This window comes from Sorex araneus, chromosome X (genome assembly GCF_027595985.1).
Source record: "Sorex araneus isolate mSorAra2 chromosome X, mSorAra2.pri, whole genome shotgun sequence".
NCBI lineage: Eukaryota > Metazoa > Chordata > Mammalia > Eulipotyphla > Soricidae > Sorex > Sorex araneus.
In genome coordinates this window covers 275,778,859-275,801,536 of record NC_073313.1, presented here as the reverse complement: position 1 = coordinate 275,801,536, position 22,678 = coordinate 275,778,859, and the positions used below count along the sequence as shown (strand labels likewise).

Here is a 22,678-nt window from a genome sequence, read left to right as displayed (position 1 = left end):
CTGAGAAAAAATTATCTTCTACATGTCTTTAGTTTATTGGTAATGCATCTGCTTGTCTACTACCTCTAATGCCTCACTCTTAATAAGGTAGAAATAATTTAAATTTTGCTTCAATATATTCCCTGTAATCCTCCTGCCTTGCTCCCACCAGACCCCAACTGTGAAATAACTTGTTCAGAACAGTCCTGTGCTCTTTAACTGACACATGTTAATTTAAATCCAGGCCAATTATCTATCCTTTTTCCACTGAATCACTCCTCTCTCTGCATATTTTGCAATTAATAATTAAGCTTAATTTGTAGTTATTAGCTCTTATTTTGGGGTTTTATTTTAGGGCCATACTCAGCAATATTCAGTAATTATCCTTGTTCTATGCTCAGTGATCATTCCTGGCAGTGCTTGAGAGACCATATATGGTCCAAATGATTGAACTGGCAATGGCCACATGGAAGGGAAGCACTTTAACTCTTATGCTTTCTAGTGGCCACCTTAACTTCTATTTCAGAACAATCTTATATTAAAACTATCCTTTGGTTTTATGATCATTGTTAAATATCACTTTGAATTTCTGATTTCACAGCTAGTGGGCATCTTATAATATAGATAGCATCCATTGATTAGTTAATATGCAAAGGGTTATGTTATGCATTTTATTTGCACTATCTATAGTCATGCTGATAACATCCCATGAAAATAAAACAATACACTAACTTGCAAATGAAGAAACAAAAATTAAGTAGTTAAGTAATTCCTAAGTTCATAGACTGATAAGAGACCAAGCCACCAAGTTGTATCCCAGGTGATCCATCTCTTGGACTGAAGATTCTGTGGACTTCTTGAACTGAAAATGGGAAGATCCCCCTCCTTTTCAGATGTCCTAGCAGCCACCTACATCCCATTTTCACTGCTTCTGAAATGCATGCCCAAATGTGATTCCTCCATATTTTACTATACTAACAGCCCAGTAGAAGTACAGAAAATTTGATGGGAAATTTGTGTAGAGGACCATCAAGCTCAAGGAGTGAAAAGAGTAATACAGAAGGCTCAAGCAGCGTATCATCTCAGCAAATCCTCCAGCAATGACTTTAGTGACATTGTGAAATGTAACGATTTTCACAAATTATCTTTTATTGATCTATTTTCTGATCATTCCATTTGCCATTTTGTTGTAACAAACAATATGAAGTAGATTGTTTTTGACTGCTAAGGGGACAGAGTAAATGGAAAATGGCGTACACTGACAGAGATAAAATCACATTGTTGGGGCTGGAGCAATAGCACAGCAGGTAGGGCATTTGCCTTGCATGCGGCCAACCCGGGTTCGATTCCCAGCATCCCATATGGTCCCCTGAGCACCGCCAGGAGTGATTCCTGAGTACAGGAGCCAGGAGTAACCCCTGTGGTCGGGTGTGACTCAAAAAGAAAAAAAAAATCACATTATTGATGGGATTAGTGTTGAAACATCAAATTCCTACTATAACTGCATTATGAACAACTTTGTAAACATGATGTTTAATTTGAAAAAAAAGAACTGAAAAATAAGAGGATGAGGAGTTGAATCTTGAATTTTTAAATCTGAACCCAGTATTTTTGCCATAGCATTGTTTTCAGAACAGACAGAAGACATGAGCTGGGATGGAAAATTTCAGCAGCATGATTTGTGGTACCACTGTCTGAAAAACATCTCCAAAAGGATCAACTCAGCTTGAGAGACTCTTAGTGGGGCTGGATATAGCACATCCTTCCTGTATTCTCTATCTGTGAGCATTCCTGAACTGCAGAAGTGACGGTGAAGATAAAACTTACCAGTTCTATGACATGTAATGACTTCCCATTGTAGTTAAAATAAACTACACATTCTCTGGACTGGAGAGAGTAATGTGGGTAAGGTGCTTGCCTTGTATGCAGACAACCCCCAGTGTCCAGCAACCTATAGGGTCCCTGAGCCCCACCAAGACTGATCCCTGAGCAAACTAGCTGGAGTACGCCCTGAGTACAGCCATATGTGGCCCCAAACCAAAAATAAAATAAACTGAAAATTCTCCAAAGGATGTTTTGACTTCTAAAATATCAGACACTTTAGAGGCAATGATATGACATAGTTAAGAGTGAGGCCTTTTAGGTCCGAATTTCTGGCGTTAATATCTGCCTTTCTCACATATTAGCAGTATAACCTTGGGAAAGCTTATTGAATTTGTCTTCATAAACCTTAATTTCCTTTGGTATCTAATCATTCATAAAGATATTTCAAAGGCTAAAAAAAACTGACTTCAAAGAAATGTTTACAGTGGCACCTTATATACACTAAGTACTCCAGACACATCATCAGCTATCCCCATCACCATGTCACCATCACCATCACCATCTTCTTTTCTCTCACTGCTTTCCAACTCTTTTTCTCTTCTCTGCTGCTCAGTCACTCTTCTCATTTATTCAGATGTGCAAGGCACTTTATTGCCGCCAGATATTCTGAAGTGTCCGCTTATCTGACTAAAATAGTCTTGCCTGTCCCCTGTCCACAATTCCTTCTTATTCAGATCTCATTTCTGATACCATTCCATCCATAAATCCTTCTTCTATGTCCTCAGCCGATGAGAGTCCTGACCCATGCTTACCTTAGCACTTCCCACCTGGTGCTTCACTGTATATCTGTCCTCCCTTAAATTCCACTGAATGGAAAATGTCTTGACAGTAATGATGTGTCACTCTACTTCATTCCTTCCCTTAAGTTAGAAAAGAATATGACTAAAAAGTATATTTAAAGAACTAAATTTCAATGTTGCATTTGTCCTTGACACTGCACTCTATATGGATTTAATGAGAATAGTCATAAGCAAGCTTTTATTCTTTTCTCTTTTTATGCTTTTTGGGTCACACCAGCAATGCACAAGGGTTACTCCTGGCTCATGCACTCAGGAATTACTCCTGGTGGTGCTCAGGCACCATATGGGATGCTGGGAATCGAACCCGGGTTGGCCACATGCAAGGCAAACCCCCTACCTGATGTGTTATTACTCCAGCCCAGCAAGCTTTTATTTTTTTAATTATTTCAATTTTTTTAACTCTTTAAGTATTTATTTATTTATTTATTTATTTTATTTTATTTTATTAAATCACCGTGTGGAAGATTACAATGCTTTCGGGCTTAGGTCTCAGTTATACAATGCTGAAACAACCATCCCTTCACCAGTGCCCATATACCACCACCAAAAAAAAAAAAACCCACACAGTACACCTCCCATCCCGCCCCCCCACCCCCTACCTTGTAACTGATAAGTTTCATTTTACATTCTGTTTACTTTGGTTACATTCAATATTTCAACACAAACTTCACTATTGTTGTTAGGAGTACCCCACTAGATTCAGACCTACTGTGAAGACAAATAACCGGCCGCGCGGTTTTGAATTTCTGTACTTTAACAAGAAGTCCAGGGAGATTTCTTCCAGATATTAGATAATTGCAGGCTTGAAAACCCAATCAGTGGTCGTCTTAATATGGCGGCCACCGCGCCCTTCATCCCCGGAGAGAAAGAGGCGAGAGAGAGAAATACCTTTCCCCTCCTGGGCGGGCACGGGGCCGAGGCTTAGTTCTCAGGCTGGAGACATTCTGCGAGGAGTTGCTCACACCGAAAGAGGTTTTGCTGGGTCTGGATTCACGCTTGTACAGCTGCGGAGAGGATTTCAATTTTTTTAATCTGGATGTTGGCCGTTGATGGGATTACACACACCTGGGTTCCTCTGCTGGTACCTTCATGCGTGAGGCCCGTCCGAACGTGTGGAGAGGGGCCTCAAGCACATCCCCAGGATGAATCCTACTTGGTCATAGTATATGATCTTTTTTGATAAATTTTTATATTTTATTTGCTAGTATTCAAAGAGGAACTTTGAATCTGTGATCAAGGATGTCAACCTATATATCTCTTTCTCTATGGTATCCCTGTCTGCTTTTTGTATTTTTGATCTTTGCTTAATAGTAACTGAGAGTGATTCTATTTCTTCAATTTCCTGAAAGAGCCTTAAAAATATTGGCAGGAGGTTGTCTTTAAAGGTTGAAAGAATTCACTAGTGAATCAGCCTAATCCTGGGTTTTGATTTTTGATAAGACCATGATTACCATTTCAATTTATTTGATGGTTACAGGTCTGTTAAAGTATTCCAAATCATCTTGTCTTAGCTTTGGGACATTATAGGAGTCCAATAATTTAACCATTTCATCTAGATTCTCTTGTTTTATGACATAAAGATTCTCAAAGTAATCTCTGGTAACCCTTTGAATCTGTGGTGTGTATATTCTGACTTACCTTCTTTCATTTCTGATTCTGTTTGCTAATGTACTCTCTCTTTCTTTGTGTTTCTAGCAAGTTATCAGTTTTGTCTATACTTTCAAAGAACCGATTCTTGATTTCATTGATCTGTTGGATTTTTCTTTTATTTCAGTTCATTAATTTCTGCTCTAAGTTTTTTTTCCTTCCTCCTGCCTGCTTCTGGCTCCTTTTGCTTGTTATTTTCCAGTTTCTTAAGTTATACAGTTAAATTATTTATGCAGGCTATTTCTTACATCCTGGTGAATGCTTACAGTACTTTTGGTGCATCCCACAAGTTCTAATACCTTATATCTTCATTATTGTTTGTTTACATAAATCATTTAATTTCCTCTTTGATCTCCTCTCTGACCCACTGATTGTTCAATAACGAGATATTAAATTTTCTGTTGTTTAAGCTATTTCTCTTTTTATTTTTCTGATCAACTTCTACTGTCAGTGCATCATGGCCTTATAACATATGATATCTGATTTCTATACTCTTGTATTTGTGAAAGTATGTTTTTTATGTCCCAGAGTAACATCTATCTTGCAGAATATTTCAGGTGAATTGGAAAAGAATGTGTATTCAGTTTTTTGAGGATGAAAGGCCATACAGTATCTAGTAAATCCCTTTCCTCTATTTCATCAAAAAAGTATTTCCTTACTGACTTAGTCTAGTTGATCTATGATAGGTAACAGAGCAGTGTTGAAATATCCAATTAATATTTTTTGTTATCAAGTGGTAGTAATTAAAACAGCATGGTACTGGAACAAAGGCAGAGCTACAGACCAATGGAACAGGGTTGAATACTCTGACATGCACCCCCAAATATATGATCATCTAATCTTTGATAAGGGAGCAAGAAATGTGAAGTGGTGCAAGGAAAGCATGTTTAACAAATTTTGCTGGCAAAACTGGACGGCTACATGCAAAAAAGTGGGCTTAGACCTCCATCTATCACCATGTACAAAAATCAGATCAAAATGGATTAAAGATCTCAACATCAGACCAGAATCCCTAAGGTACACTGAAGATAAGGTCAGGTCGGACAAACCCTCCACGACATTGAAGCCAAAGGTATCTTCAAAGCTGACATGACACTGGCCAAGCAAGTGAAAACAAAGATAAATAAATGGGACTATCTCAAACTAAGAAGCTTCTGCACCTCAAAAGAAATAGTGACCAAAATACAAAGACAATCTACAGAATGGGAAAGGATATTTATGCAGTACCCATCCAATAAAGGGTTGATAACAAGGATATACAATGCACTGGTTGAACTCCACAAGAAGAAAACTGCCAACCCGATCAAAAAATGGGGTGATGAAATGAACAGAAACGTTTCCAAAGAAGAAATCCGAATGGCTGAGAGGCACATGAGAAAATGTTCAACATCACTAATCATCAGGGAGATGCAGATCAAAACAACAATGAGATATCATCTCACACCACAGAGACTGGCCCACAGCCCAAAAAGCAAAAGCAACCGGTATTGGCGTGGATGTGGGGAGAAAGGGACTCTCCTTCACTGCTGGTGGGAATGCCGACTGGTTCAGCCCTTTTGGAAAACAATATGGACATATGGACGATTCTCAAAAAGTTAGAAATTGAGCTCCCATTTGACCCAGCAATACCACTCCAGGGAATATATCCCGGAGAGGCAAAAAGGTATAGTAGAGATGACATCTGCATTTCCATGTTCATTGCCGCTCTGTTTACAATAGCCAGAATCTGGAAAAAACCAGAGTGCCCGAATACATATGATTGGCTAAAGAAACTCTGGTATATTTACACAATGGAATACTATGTAGCTGTTAGAAAACATGAAGTCATGAAATTTGCATATAAGTGGATCAACATGGAAAGTATCATGCTGAGTGAAATGAGTCAGAAAGAGAGACAGATATAGAAAGATCGCACTCATATGTGGAATATAAAGTAGCTGAGAGGTACAAGCTTACAATGTTGCGATTCCTGGCAGACATTTCTCTGGACTTAGTTACTAAAATACTAAAATACAGAAATCCAAAACTATGCTGCTGCTAGTGCGGCCTCCTGACCTCATATCTCTTCATTCTCAGCAATGGAAAACAAATTACCAAATGCTTTCTTTTCAGCAGATCGACTTTAGGGGGGAGAAACTCCAAATCAATAATAGTGAATTTTTTTGTTGAAATATTGAATGTAATCAAAGTAAAGTAAAAGTAAAGTGAAATTTACCAGTTACACATGCAGGGTGGGGGGCTGGGGAGGTGGGGGGAAGGGGAGAGGTATATTGTTATTTGGGTGGTGGAATATGTGTGCTGGTGAAGGGATGGGTGTTTGAGCATTGTATAACTGAGACTTAAACCTGAAAGCTTTGTAACTTTCCACATGGTGATTCAATAAAAGAATTTTAAAAAAAAGAAAATATTGAAAGGAGAGTAAAATTCAACTATAGCAAACACTTCTGTTCTTTTAACTCTTATATTTTTCAGTTTAACTTGTACTTATATAATAAAAGTAGTCATTTTAAGAGCCAAAAAAATATTTTTTGTTATCAATGTCTTTATTCAAATATATTACCAGTTGTTTTCAGCATTTTTGTAGTCCCTCATTAGGTGCATGTGTGATTAAGTGTCTGAGTTCTTCCTGAAGTACAAATCCCTTGATCATTAATAAAAGAGAGGTATACCCAGAGTTGGTATACTCAACAAAACTTAAAACATGAAATATAAACTGCAACCACTGAAATTTTTTAATGTGCCTGTTTAGTTGACAGTGGAGGCATGGGGTAGGGGTTGAAGAAGGGAACAAGGTAACAATGGTGGAAAAAATTTGGCACTAATGGTGGGATTGGTGCTGAAATATTATATGTCTAACACTCAACTATCATAACTTTGTAAACCATAGTTCTTTAAATTTCAAGAAATTATTTAAAATGAACTTTTTGTCTCTTCTCATCTTTTTAGCCTGAAGTTTATGTCATCTGTTACTAGTGTGGCCACCCCAGCCCTTTTATTGAGGGGGTAGGGGATGGTATTTGCTTGAAGAATTATCTTCCAACTTTTGACTTTGAGTCTGTGCTTGCTCTGACTTTTCAAATGCATTTCTTGCAGGCAGAGGATTATTGTGCTCATTTTTAAAAATCTTCTTGCCACTCTGTATCTCTTAATTGATGCATTTATCCCATTGACATTGAGAGAAATTATTGTCATGGAGATTTTTGCCATCTTTTTTCAGGAGTTTGGCATTGTGGGACTTGTCTTAAAGTAGCTTCTTTAGCTCTTCTTGTAAAGATAATTTTGAGTCCAAGAAGTTCTTGAGTTCTTGTTTATCTGTGAAGTTGTATATAATTCCTTCAAATCTGAATGAGAGTCTGGTTGGATAAAATATTCCAGTGAGGCTTCTCTTTCACTGAAATTATTCAGTATATCCCACCACTGCATTCAGACCCTGAAGGTTCCATTTGATAAATTTTCTATAAATCTTAAGGATGCTTCTTCGTGTATAATTTCCTTTCTTGATCTTGCTGCTTTCAGTATTCTATCTCCATCTTTGGTTTTCATTATTCTGATTAGGCGGTGTCTTCAAGTATATTTATTTGGATTTCTTTTAACTGGTACTCTTTAAGCCTCCTGGATCTGGATGTATACATTCTCCAGCTCTGGGAACATCTCAGCAATGGGATCTTTGCTTCTTCATCTTCCTGCTGGGGCTTTCCAGTGAGGTTTTTTTTTTATTTTGCCTACCACGTTTTTCCTTTTGTCATATCTGTGTGTAGATTCCTCATTGGTGCTGTCATATTCTCTTGTTTTATTGGTGGTCCATTCAAGCATCTGTAGCACTGTCATAGCACTGTTGTCCCGTTGTTCATTGATTTGCTCAAGTCAACACCAGTAATGTCTCCATTGTAAGACTTGTTGTTACTGGTTTTGGCATATTGAATACGCCATGGGTAGCTTGCCAGGCTCTGACATGCTGGCAGGATACTTTTGGTAGCTTGTGGGCTCTCCGAGAGGGATGGAGGAATCGAACTCAGGTCTGCCGCGTGTAAGGCAAATGCTTTACCTGTTGTGCTATAGCTCCTGCCCTGCCATCTTCAACAATTTCTTTCTAAACACCTTATCAGAGGTTTTATAATCCGTTGTTACTGGTTGAGTTTTTTGAGCTACCGTCTTCATTCACTAAACCAAGTGGGCTTCTGCACTGTTTTCTCATTGTGATTTCTTTAATCTGAAGTTGCTTCTTGTGTTTTGTGTGACTAGGTGTCACATTTAGGATGTCTTTGTATGTTCATAGTGAGTTATGGAAAGGAACAGAAACATGCAGCTGCTTAGCAGCCATGTGCTTCGTGGGCAGGGAGAATGTTTACCTAGGAAGTGAATGGGGATCCTCAGTAAAAGTCATTCCCAATAATTCTGCCTTCAGTTTCCTGAGATCTGGGCTGAGCCAAGCCAAGCCTGGATGGCTAACAGCCTACCTCTTCCTTTCCTGCTTAGTAGGCAGGAGTCATCCTGAATAACAAGCTGACACCCAATACAAGTACTGCACTGCACTTAAGTTTCCTCAATAAGAATTTTAACAAATTTATGATGCCCAAGTTACGGTATTGGATATTACAAATTTCCAGGCCTGATAAGGAACATAATTGTAACTACCTCCACTGTGCAATACCGTTTTAAAGCATATTAATTAGAGAAAAAATAAGATTCTGTATTTATATGTAGAGAAACTTATTCTCTTATTAAACTTTTCTCTTATTCTACATTATGGCTGTAATCATTCACTGTCACTGTCATCCCATTGCTCATCGATTTGCTCAAGAGGGCACTAGTAAAATCTCCATATATATATATATATATATATATATATTATGAAACTCCCTGTTACTGTTTTGGGTTGGAGCGATAGCACAGCGGTAGGGTGTTTGCCTTGCACGCGGCCGACCTGGGTTCAATTCTTCTACCCCTCTCAGAGAGCCCCACAAGCTACCGAGAGTATCTCGCCGGCACGGCAGAGCCTGGCAAGCTACCCGTGGCATATTCAATATTCATATTCTTCTCTGAAAATAAAAGGAAGTGGGATTTTATATCAGTTACATAAAATCTAACCGTATAGCTTAGAAATTGAATTTACTGTGTGTTTAATTGAAGGAGAAACGTTTTCAAAATACTTGTCTGATTCATCTTTGTACCCCACCCCCAGTACCTCTTTTGAGGCAGAGCCAGGGCCCTGTCATTAGAAAGCACTCAGCAACTACAGTGTTTACTTAGACTGAATTGATTTAAGAACGATTTTTACTTTTGCTTCTCATTAATTTGACTGCAGGATGATTTTTCCCTTTTGGCAGAATTCTTGCCTGTTTTTCAGATGCTCTCACTCTCATGGCACGAGCCCCCAAATGGGAGTTAGCAAGAGTAACACCAACTCCAGACATACTTTATTTTATTTTGTCAGAATTCATTCTGGAATTCTGCTAGATAAATAGGGCAATTAGGTTTATTTTGGAACAAAATTCAGTGCTCGCTCACCAAATTCAGGATGACAGAACCAGGCATAGGACCAAAGAGAGAGATTTGGCAGGCAGCCAATCCCATTCCATACAGTCCCCTCTTATATTAATCTGTCACCACATACTTTTCTGTGCATAATACTTGTGTTTCTCTTTATTACCCTATTTTTCTTCTAATTTTGAAGACTCTTTCTGTAGCCCAGAAATTTAGGAAACTCACAGAGGCATATTAAATGCACGTATTGAAATCCTAGAATACAAAGTTTTAACCCATTCAGACCATGGCTAAAAGTTACCCAAAGCCATGAACCTTATTTTATTTATACTTGAATACTTGGAAGCATTTTTGAGGCTTTTGAGGCATGGGACATAGCTTTATTTTATTTTATTTATTTATTTATTTTGTTTTTTTGGGTCACCCCTGGTGATGCACAGGGGTTACTCCTGGCTCTGCACTCAGGAATTACTCCTGGCCATGCTCAGCGGACCATATGGGATGCTGGGAATTGAACCTGGGTCAGCTGAGTGCAAGGCAAACACCCTACCTGCTGTGCTATCTATCCAGCCCTGGGACAAAGTTTAAAACTTGCAGTGTTGAGAATCTTTTTTCTTCTCTCAGAATTGTATACCCTATGAAATAACAACATTGTTGCTTTTCCCTCAGGTGAACGGTATTGATCTTCGTGGAGCATCACATGAGCAAGCTGCTGCCGCGCTAAAGGGAGCTGGACACACGGTGACGATTATAGCACAATATCAACCCGAAGGTCAGTGAGAAAGCAAACTTACAGTGTTCTGATACATTTCTGCACTTATATGCACCTACATTTCTCATCACCAGTCATAACCAGAGTCACCACCAACCATATTTTTAAGAATTGTAGTGAAAAACATGTTTGTGCTCTTCCAGAAAAACACCAATTACAAACTTCTGTTTGAAAGATGAAGTCAAATACTGTCATTGTCATTGTCACTTTCACTATTATCCCATTGCTCATTGATTTGCTTGAGTAGGCACCAGTAATGTCTCCACTGTAAGACTTGTTGTAACTGTTTTTGGCATATAAAATATGCCACAAAGTTAAATAACTAACAATTAATGTCAGTCTGATTAACTGTATTTCTCTCTAGTATACACTTAAAGTCTGCCATGAACACTATAAAAACAGTTAGGATTGGGACTGGAGAGAAAGTACAGAGGTTCAGGTCTTGCATTGCATGTGGCTGACCTTGATTTCATTCCTGGCATCATATATGTGGTCTCCAAGTACCAACATGGATGATCTTTGAGCACAGAGCCAGGAGTAACTCAAGAGTACAGCTTGAGTGTGGCCCCAAACTCAAGGAAGGAGGAGGAAGAGGAACAGGAGGAGGACGAGGAGGAGGAGGAGGAGGAGGAGGAGGAGGAGGAGGAAGAGAAGGAGGAGACTTTAGAATCAAGAGGGAGAGATTTCTATATATATATAAACCATAATTAGTGTGTTCTTCCCCTTAGCATTATCCTTGTTTACACAGATTTTTTATATCTTTTATGTTTTTTCACCTTCTGCTACATCACTGTAAACCCCAAGAGTTGTCATAAATTGAATTGCCCAGCTGAGACACTATGAATTATTCTAAATTGGGTTAACCATGCCTTTTTTGTTTGTTTCAACATCTTTCTGTGATGGGAATGATATTGAATGAGATGGTTGGGATTACCTGTTGAGTGGTTTATTTCTTAGAAAATCATATAGGGATTTCTTCTTTGTTAATGAAACATACAAGTGCCACCACTGTAGCTAGGTGTTTTAGAAAAGGAGTATGGTTTCTGAAAGAAAAAACACAGAAATATGGTTTTCAAGAAATGTACACTTAATTATTTTTGGTCTTTATGCTAGCAGAGAATAGTAAATAGCTGGACCAAAAAGCACAAGATACTGTAAGGCATGAATGTCCTGTGTGAGGTATAAAGCACTCGCTTTAGTTTTTATTTCAAATGACTCTTTCTTGAAGTCAGTGGCCTTTTTTGCCTTGTGTGTTTGATATTCTCTTAATTTTATCTGACTTTAGATTTAAAATTTATAACTTAATATTACCCTCCCAAAAGTACTAAATACTTGGTTTTTGTATTTAGTATCTGGTATTGCACAGATATGGTCTAAAAGCTTGTGAAGCAGGAATGTGACTATTAAAAATGAAAAATGACAACCAAAAGAATATTTTCCTTTGAATTTTTAAAAGTACTTCAACTTCTTAAAATAAGTAGACATACAACATATTGAAATAAATAGTTTTAAAAGTACCTATGATAAAACATCAAGTGTTTACCAAAGTTGGCTAAAAATTGTATTTCATATGAATAAGTTCCAAAACTTATTTTGGAACTACTATCCCTTTTCAGAATAAAAGTTACTTAGCACCTCTTCTGGAAATCTGCTTCTTTAAGTGAACAAACAGGAAGTACTCTCCAATTGCACACAAGATGTGCAAGCTGCACATTTCTCTCCTGGATAGTTTCAAGACCCCATCGTGGGCATTATCTACTTTGGAAACACATATAGAGTAAGAATTTTTTCATTAATTGCTTCAATTTAATTGATAGCTATTGGATTTTTTTCTCAAGCACTATACCATTCTAACCTAGCATATATATGATGATCTTTCCATTTCTAAAATATTTCATTGCAAACAAATCTGTAAACTGATGATATGGTCAATATATACTTATACAAATTAGAAGCTCTTGATTGTAAAGATTACCATCCATGTAACCTTGAATAGAATAATTATGAGTTTTAAAGGTTAAAACTTTAGTTTTAAAGTTTTAAAGTTTAAAGTTTAAAAGTTTAAAGTTTTAAAGGTTACAGTAAATGACGAAAATGCCCCAGCTTTATCAACTTTCTTACAACTTTATTTTCTTCAAGTAGTAAATGTACCTTGAATGCTAAACTGCAGTGTACCAAGATGCTTATTGAAAGCCTGCCTTACCAATTTTAAAGTGTTTCTAAAGAAACTTGCTCATAAAAACAGCAAGCTTATTTTAAAATGCTAAAGCACTAAAGAATTCACAGTGTCTTCACTGATTTAATAGTCTAGTTTTATTTTAATTTGTCACAGCTTTAAATAAGTTGGGATGTGGTGATATATCATTTGCCTCCATTTTCCCCCTTGAAAATGTAACATATAATGGAGTCTTAGTTTAACTATTGCTTAAAATAAAAAAAAAAGATCAGTGTTTAGATCAATCAGGGCTATTTAAATTCTTCTATATCTTTAGGAAATAATGAATAATTCATCATTAAAATGCCAACTGGAAAAACCTACAGTATATCATGAGATACCGCTAAGAAATTCTCACTCATGTCTTTCCTCTTGCACCAGTGTTGTGACATGTCCATACCAAGATAAATTGCAGTGACTTCTTCGATATTGTCAAGATCCAGGCATCCAGAAAATAAGCTTTTACAGTTACTTTCAAGTTTTCATCACCAATTTTTAGATATTTCTTTGCTCTATAAAATTTATTCCTTAATCCCATCCTAAGTCTTTGTCTTTAAAGGGGATTTTTTTTCCATTTTACTGAGGAAAAGGTGTTAGATACATTTAACAGAGATTAATTTCTGGTACATATAACCTAGACTTATGATAACATCACTATCTCTAAGAATTGATGGAATTTCAGGGGTCAGAGAGATATTACAGCAGGTACGACACTTGCCTTGCATGCTGCTGACCCACTTTCAATCTTCTGCACTTCATATGATTCTTCCAAGTCCACCAGGAGCACTCCTTGGTGCAGAGACAGCAGTGAGCCCTAAGCACAACTGGGCGTGGTCCCAAAATAAAAAATTTATGAAATTTCAGAAAAGACATAAAACTGCAGGAACAAGGAAAGTGTGAGTGCTTTTATGGGAGTCTTAAGATTAAGTCAAACTTTGAAAAATGGGTGGAATTTCTTTTCTGGGAAAGAAGGAGAAAGAATATCTTGCTAAACTACTTACAGTTGTAGCTCTATTATGCAGATACAAAATCTGTATTTTATTCACTGATTAATCTCTCTCCAGTATTATAGTTATCATAAGTATTCCTTTAAAAGTTGCTGAACTAATGATTAAAGAGTTTACCATTCTTCAGTTTTTGAATTTCTACTTGAAAATAACATGGGATTAATTTTTTATTTTGATAATTATGAATTATTTGCATTTAAATATTTTCATCAGAAATATAACAATACATGTCTTCCTTGGCAAGTTTCACAGTGCAAAGTAAGGCTACATTTGTCTTATACACTTAGACTTAAAATCTGCTTATTCCCAGTTGTCATTATCCATTATCAATCTTATTCAAGGTCTCACTCTAACTAGTAGAATTAAAGTCAGATTTGAAAGAACATTCCCATTAAATGTCTCTTTCTGTCATTGTGATTGTGTTTCATTTTTTCCATAATTTTTATCCAATTTGTTTCATACTTACTTTTCAATTAAATTGCAAAATGTGTTCTAGTAATAATAGTAAATCGCATATATTACAATAGTAAATAATGCAATTATTTCCTCTTATTTTTAAAGGTCTAATACTTCAGAAGTAATTCTACCTAAGCAAAATAGGAAATTAATTCATGTAAAAAATTACCTCTATCATTTAATAGTTATTCCAAAATCTCACAAAAATAAAATATAGTACCCTAGCCCCACACAAACACATAGAACTACACATATGCCTATGCACATGCATACACAGGCACATACATAAGCACATAATATGCCCACAGACCTTCGTCCTAATCATCCCAATTCTCTTCGCCATTGTTTTCAGACTGTATTTATAAAGAGCACAGCTGCCCCAAGATACCACAGCACCATTTGTATTTACAATATGTTTCCAATCTGCCTGCATGCCCTTCCCTCACTCACCCCACCACTTCCCTCCCTCTAGCATCAATTTTTCATTCTCCCACTGCTACACAGTGCTCCCTGCCCTATTCTTGATCTGGAACTCTCTGACTCTGGGCATTTCCTCATGTGGTCTCTTCTACCTGGAATACCCCATTCTGTCTTTCAAACAGTAAATTATGTTTGTTTTCCAGGCTCACATGTCAACTCCACTATTCAATCATATTTAGCCTGCTGACCCAAAGTAGATGTTCCTCTGAATCCCCAGACATATATTCAGATACCTGTTGTGCCTCTTTAAAAAGTTTGCACATTTCTCTACTCAGGAGAGCATCTAGAGAGCAAGGATCTTTCTATTATTTGTTTTGCTTTTTTACTTCTTTCAATATGAATTTGATTGTGCTTTATTTAAAAGCACAGTAAGTGGGTGAGTCTCCACTTGTTTTATAAGTATAACTAAGTATAAAACACACTGTCTTCAGTATGTTAAAAACTATTAATAGGTACTTTATATGTATTTAGTGAATGACTATTTCATAAATGTCTTGTAGTTTCAGCTTTTGATGCGAAAAAGGTAAATGAATTCCTTGACTGCTGTTGGGCAAATAAATCAACATTTGGTGATGTAGCATCATACATCTCTTTTGTGGGAAGAGCACCATTTCTGAACCATTCTCAGCCATGCTCAGGGCTAACTCCTGGTTCTGTGCTCAGAGACCACTCCTTGCAATACCTGAGAGAACCATGTGTGGTTCAAGGGAAAGAATTGGGGTAAGTGGCATGCCAGGCAAGCACCTTACCCCATGCACCCTCTCGCCAGTCCAGTCCATTATACAGCATTTTTATGGCAACTCTTTGGTTTCTGCTAGCAAAGCCTTTGGTGAACTTAGTGGATAAATTATTTTCCACACAATGTAAAAAATTTATAGCTTTTTTTTTGTAATGTATCACTAAAAACATGATTTAAGCCCTAACATTTCTTTAAAATTCTAGAACTAAACTTTGACATGGTTGATGAATAACAAGCACAGGTTAAAACTTAGTTCTCTTTTACTGGACCTCTTTTATTAGATCTTTTTGACACATATATGCCAAAAAAGGTCTAAATGCATTTACCAGGATATGCTAGGAGCAAAATTACTGAATGGGATTGAAATGGAAACAAAAGAAGAAAAACCTAGTCATTCACTAAGAAAAACAATGGGATTATATAAATTGTTGGGGAGAAAACGTGGAGACAATTGTTAAACTATGAAAACCACTGTTATCTTAACACAACTACTCAGGACACTGATGGGGACAGTGCAAGAGATCCAGAAGATTCTGCAAGTAGGAAAAAGGAAATGTCTGGTGATTTGAAACTGCAAACAGGAACCTGAGTAGAGACTACAGGGACCTAATTTCTTTTTCCTTTTGCTATTTAACAAAATTATTGAGGTCCTGAGAGGAAAGTTCAAAGGATAAAGTTGAGTGCTTCTAGAAGAGTCTTAGGTGTGGTCTGGTTTGTGGAAACATGACAGAAGAGGTCATGCACTTTATTTATACATTTAGTCAATTAATAAATCATTTTGATGCTTTTCTCAGTTTCATTGTTCTCAGGAAATGATGAAGCATTGAATCAAACATCCCTGTCAAATAAATAGCATTTGTCAAATGGTTACAAGCATATAAATAAATATAAATAAGGGTAACACTTTTAAGTGGGTAGAGAAAGCCCTGGTTGTAAAGTAATATTTTAACAAGACTGACCTAAAAGAAGTTAGGCAGGAAAGTTGTATGAAAAGTAAGTTGTTCTATACTTCCCAAAAAATGGCATTTGTCAGATGGTTACAAATTAAGCTTCCATCTGACACAGCAATTCTGCTTCTGGGCATTTACCCCATGGTTTCAAAAACTCTATTCTGAAATGAAATCTGCACCCATATGTATATTGCAGCACTATTCACAATAACCAAAATTGAGAAATAAAAATCTGTCCAAGAAAAGATTACTGAATAAAGAAACTGTGGTATATATATAAAATGATATTTTACTGGAAAGTTCATGTATGAAACCCTACTAAACAGTTTTTAAAGCATGGTGCCAAAAACAAAATTTAATACATAAGTAAAAAAGTTGTTCTAAAGTACTGTTGTACCAGGTTCTAGACTGTTGTCTATGAACCAGCAGTATAGATATATAGATATAAATGAGTTTTGTTTAAAATGTATAGTAATCAGCACCAATCTAGGTAGGTTAAGTCAGCATCTTCATTTTATTAAGATTCACAATTATATAACTTTGATGTGCATTGAAATTTGGGAAATATTATTCTAAAATACCTTGGTATTTTAGACCTCGAAGAACTTGTCATTTGTGGCTATTTCTACTGAGAGTTAAACTCTCTCTGCCAGAAATATTGTGAAAATATGCATTTTTTGTTTGTTCGGGGGTGGGGGGGACACGTGGTGATGCTTAGGGCTCACTCCTGGCTCTGCACTCAGAAATTTCTCATGGCAGTGCTCGGGGGACCATACAGGATACCAGGGGTCTAACTGGGTATGCCACATGCAGGGCAACAGCCCTACCCACTGCACTATCACTCTGAGTACCTTCTTAACTCCCAGAATGCTTCTTGACAGTTACCATTCTGAGTTTGGTTGTTAAAATTCAGGTCTCATGATTTCAGTGTTGTTCACACTGTAGTTTGAATATTTGCCCATACCACTCACCTATAGCATTGACTACCTGAGTCTCCTTCCCCCATTGCTGCCTCTCTCATCCCTACCCTCACCCCACAATTCTTTCTCCTCCCTACAATCTGAGACTTTGAACTGCTAGTTTTGCTGCTACTTCAGAGTTTTCTGGCCTAGACTTTATTTACAGCCAAAGTCATATTCTGAAGAGACAATCTAGATGTGTCAGCCTTCCCACACGGTAGCTTTCAGTAGACTGAACCAAATACTATCACATCCCTCATGATCTGCCTCTGTCTCCCCTTCCCCTCCTCATGCACATGTTCCCTTTCCTCCTGTTTGCATTTAGCATCTTAGAGACCATCCTTTACCCATAATAGACAACTTCAACTACCTTTTCCTTTTCTTCTTTATGACTATTTTCTCCATTCTGCCTTAATAAATCAGTACAAACTCACCCATAAGTTTAAGGAGCTGTTCACTTGCAAGAGTTTCTTAACCCTCTAACTAGACCATTTTGTTTCTTTTGGTCTGGCTTAGCATACTCTAAGGGTAAACTTTAGTAACTCCACCCTAAGAGTCTAAGTACAAGTTCTTTTCTTTATAGACTACTAATCTTAGCTTGCATAATTCATGAATGTAATCTAATTTGATTAATTTAAGTACATTAAGGGAAAGGCCATGTCCATTTTGCATACTATTTTTTCTTCAATGTCCACATAATATGTCAATTATCAGAAGCATTTAAAAACATTAGCTGAATGAAGATAGAAGAGGTAATTATCTCTCTTTTATTACTTAATTTTTGAAATATGTCAGCAACCTTTCATTAAGAAAGTCAATTAAGTTTAGAAAAAGGAACATGAATTTGGAGAAACCAAGATAAAGGTCAGGGGAATAAAGGAAAATTATCTTGAACCAAAGTATGATTTCATACATTTTCCTTTTAATAGGTGTAGTCAACAGGAATCTAAGTTCTAGTCTACCAGAAATTTTATTTGAATTACAAAAGTATTAAGCATGAATGCTTTATATTTCCTAGATGTGAATTTTCCTTTCTAAGTGGGCTATTTCTTTTCAGTCTGAGAATTCAAGACATTATGACTATTTTGGCTGCTTGCATCTTTCATTTCCTTGCAGTTATTTTATTTTATATTATTTTCAGTCCAAATAAATCTATTTTCAAATTTTTCCATTACAAGTTAATTTATTAAACTGGTAAGATTTAGACCATAACAGATCTATAAACAAAGACCTGTATATTGTAAGTTATTAATCTTAAAAGCCCTACAAAACAATAACTACTTCTACTGAAAGTGAAGTTAAATTATTACTGGAGGAGTCAAATCCTATTAGATTCAGAGAGAACAGTTTCCACAGATACAGATCTTTTCTCCTGATAAGTAAATGGAAGCAGGATTTTTGTGTGCTTAAACTATGTGAAAGAAAAGGACATTTCAACATAGCTTGCAATTGCAACTTTGATGACAGTTTTAATTAGCAGTCACAGTAAATTAAATTTCACAGAATGAAAGCTGAAAAAAGTCTTAAAACTAAGTTCTTTAACCATATTAATTAAAAACTAAGGAAACAAAAATTTAGAAAAGTGTAGTTTGGGATTTATCAATAAAGCATCAGGTTTATATTCAGGAAAAGAAGAAAGATGCCTCTTGTTTTCAAATGAAGACTGATTTAAGTGGGTGTTATTCAAATGCGTGGATAAACTAAACTGGGCATCTAAAATATGGAGCTGAGATAGAAGTTATTTCAAGTCTGTCTTGGTCTATATTTCTCTTCTGTTGGCCTCAATGTCCTTTTATAGTTCATTAAAATATGATAGTAAAGAGTAGAATTAGGACCCCTTGTTACCATGTATTTGATAGGGATGTTGCTAATGACAAGTACAGACAAAGATATTTTCTTGGTTGCTAAAATATCTCTAGCACAAGGACTTATTTAGCTACTGCCAGTACTTTTGTTGTTTTCATTTGGGGGCCACACCAGGTGATGCTCAAGCCTCAAGGATCAGTCCATGGTGCTGGGGGGCGGAGGGGGGGAGGATAGTATGTGGTGTCCAGATCAATCCAGTGTCAGATTCATGCAAGGTACTACCTTACTATCTCTTTGGTCCTAGCTAATTTCAGTACTAATGAGTGAGTGCTATATGTCACTAGATGCCAAAAATCTCCAAATGATATAAAATGAGAAATCCAAAGATAAATCTTTAATTATAGAATTTGAGCTATAAGGGGGACAGAAAAAGCATGTAACACTGGGAGGAAGCAAAATTTAGAACTTTGCAAACACTTATAACCCTTTCAATATGAGTTTGAGATGTTATGTACTCAGTATTGAGGTTAAGTAAATTTTCTAGAAGTGAGGAAGGTACACTACCTTTTGTCCTCATCACATTTCTCTAGATCCAAACTGTAGTCTGGAATTTGTCGTCTATAATTTAAAAACTAGTTTTTCTGAAAATATTTTAGCCATCCTAATCTTTTAAAAACATGTTCTTATTAATTCATATTATCTTTAAATATTTACGTATGTAAAATTACATTATGCAGGTGTGCTTAACTACATCTTAAACTTTTTTATAGGTGAGAGAACCAAGACCCACAAAAATGAATAACTAGCATAAAGTCAAGAACTAGAATTAGAGCTGGTACCAAGATACTGGTATTATTTTCTCAGTCCAGATTCCTGAGCAGTACTTCACATTCTAAACCTTGTCATTTATGACCAAAACCAATAGCTGGATATTATGAATCTCACCTAGAATTTCAGATGCAAATTATCTGAATTGAGAAAATATTTTCATGTTTTACAGCTGCTCATTCATATACATTAACTTATGTAGACATGATTTAAAGAAATAAATAGAGCTTTGTAAATACTTTTATTTAATGTCATAATCTTATTTCCGAGGACTTTCATATAGAGAAGACATCCATATTTCAGAGGGTAAATCATTTATCCTAGTCTATCTTTTGTCATACCTTGAATGCTCTGGTAAAATGAACCAGAGGATTAAACTTCGGTTTAAACTTAGTAACTTCAATCAGTGTAGTTATTCTGCAAAAGATTAGTTTTCCTTCATGCTAAATACACACACACACACACACACACACACACATATACACTTTTCTTTCTGAATTAGCTTCCCAATTTAAAAGGGGTAAATTAGAGGTTGTTTAAATGAACATTTGATTTAAATCTCATAGTTATCCATTAATGACTTATTTTTTTATTAGAACTTTAGCTCAGGATAGGGAATCAGCCTTACATTATCTCAACTCATTGCTTCTTCAGACATAACATGAGAGCCCATCCAAATGAAAATAAATGCATGCTAAATAGGTTTTTTGTCTCACTAACAGGAATTTGAGCAAGACTTGTGAATTTGTTTGATAGTCTATTACCTAGAGTATTGATAGGCCAGAAGAGGCAAATGATACATGAGCTTTTAAAACCCTGTGCAGCCTGCCATGAAGCAGTAATCATTACCGAGTCTTGTGCCAGAAGTCACACTTGATTATGGAGTTTTATATGATGGAGAAGGGAAGCTACACTGACCGTGGGATCAGCGATTGAACACTGCATGTCCAAAGCTCAACTATGAATCATTTTGTGATTCATGGTGCTTTAATAATATTATTTTAAAATAAAAAACAAGTTTAAAAATAAATGAAAAGCATAAAATCAAATAAAACCTATTATACTTCAAAAAATTAATTCAAAGCAATGACTATGAATAAAAAGGAAGTCACTAATCTCTTGAAAGATGATAATGATTGAATCTGAGTGGTGTCCAAATGGGTGTAGAGTAGACAGACTGAAGGAAAATTAGATGATAAAACCAATAGGCATACAAAGTGGCTTATTAAAGTACAAAAATCCATCATTGTTATTAAATAGGGCAAAGCACTATCAACTAGCTCCAAGATAAAAGAATCCTTCAGCGCAAAGCATGTTTTATTGTACAGTCCTCATCTCTACCTCATTGTCCAGTCCTTAGTAAGTATTTAATGCATACAAACAAAAAATATGTAAGTAAATATAATACATGCTTCTATTTTCACATAAAATTTAAATTTTAACCAATGAAATACTATCCTACTCAGCTATAAGAAAAAAATCATATGTCACTTGCTGCTACATGGATAGATCTGGCGAGTACCATGTTGTTTGAAGTCAGCAGAAGGAGAGGCACGAACATGTCATAATATTTATCATATGTAGCACATAAGAAAAATAGTAAGGAAATAAATGTTCGAAGGCAACAGAAACTGATAACTGGTTTCAGTAGGAAGTTTTCCACGGGGAGATAGGGAAGACTGGAGCTGGGGAAAGTGAGGAATGGGAGGAGAGTGGGGAATGCTAGGACAGTATCAGAGAGAGGGGGATAGTCTTGTGGGGGGTATGGTGCTGTGTGTACACAAAAAAGGAAGGGGGCACCACACCGGGCACAGGGCAGCAGCACTCTATCTCTCCTGCTGCCCATGTTAGGTAGTCTCCAGCAATCAATAGAGGTAAAATTCTTTCCCTCAGGGGAAAGATAGATTCTCTTTCAGCAGGACACCCGCCCAAGAGCAGAGTCCCATGGGTGTGTGTCTCCTCTCCTTGTCCAACTAACATATAAGCATTCATAATATCAATCATTTTGTACGGACACAGCAAGAGATGCATTAAGCTTTTAGAATTGCTCTCCAGGGGTCATCTTGATCTCAGACTACAGTGCCCAGGCCAGATCAGTCTTTCCTAGCCCTTGCAGGGTCCTAGTCTCGTCGTTGCTTCTGGATCATGACAGCTTTTGTCCATGACCAAGCTCTTAACTTATAGTAAAGCATTAGGCATTTTGGCCAGGCCCATCTCGATGCCAGGGTAGCACATAACTCACCGCTTGCCCTGGGTTCGTCCCGTCCCTCGTCTGGACCCTGCCTTTGGGGTGCTAGGAACTAAGGGCAACAGAGGCTTAAGTCGAGAAAGCAGATGCCCAGGAGTGAATAATATTCGAAGCCAATTAAATCCCATGTTACAAAAGCATATTAACAACTGTCTTTCTTTGTCCATACAAAAAGGACATTGCTTTAAAGTAAACTATTCAAAAGCACAAGGAGAGGAGAAAGGCAATATTAACTTACAATACAAATTCAGTGTCCTAGAAAGGTCTGACCTTACAAATTAAGAGTCTGATTGGGGGGAAATCTGATCAACTGGTTGGGGAAGAGAGCGGTTACAGATAGACAAAGAAGTGGTTACAGATAAATAGAAGTGGTTACAGATAGACAAAGGAATGGGAGTGACTCGGGAGAAGTTTGATGGGTGTA

The 22,678-nt window shown here is 36.7% G+C and overlaps 1 protein-coding gene across 24 annotated transcripts in view; it reads left to right on the top strand.

Annotated features, from left to right (window-relative positions):
• The window catches only part of DLG2 (discs large MAGUK scaffold protein 2), a 1,649,366-nt gene that overhangs the window by 1,296,496 nt on the left and 330,192 nt on the right, over window positions 1–22,678 (top strand). For all 24 annotated transcript variants that reach the window (XM_055122503.1, XM_055122502.1, XM_055122499.1 and 21 more), the window contains one exon: window positions 10,464–10,566. In XM_055122503.1, coding sequence (XP_054978478.1) covers window positions 10,464–10,566 — 103 coding nt within the window. The remainder of the gene's footprint in view (window positions 1–10,463; window positions 10,567–22,678) is intronic.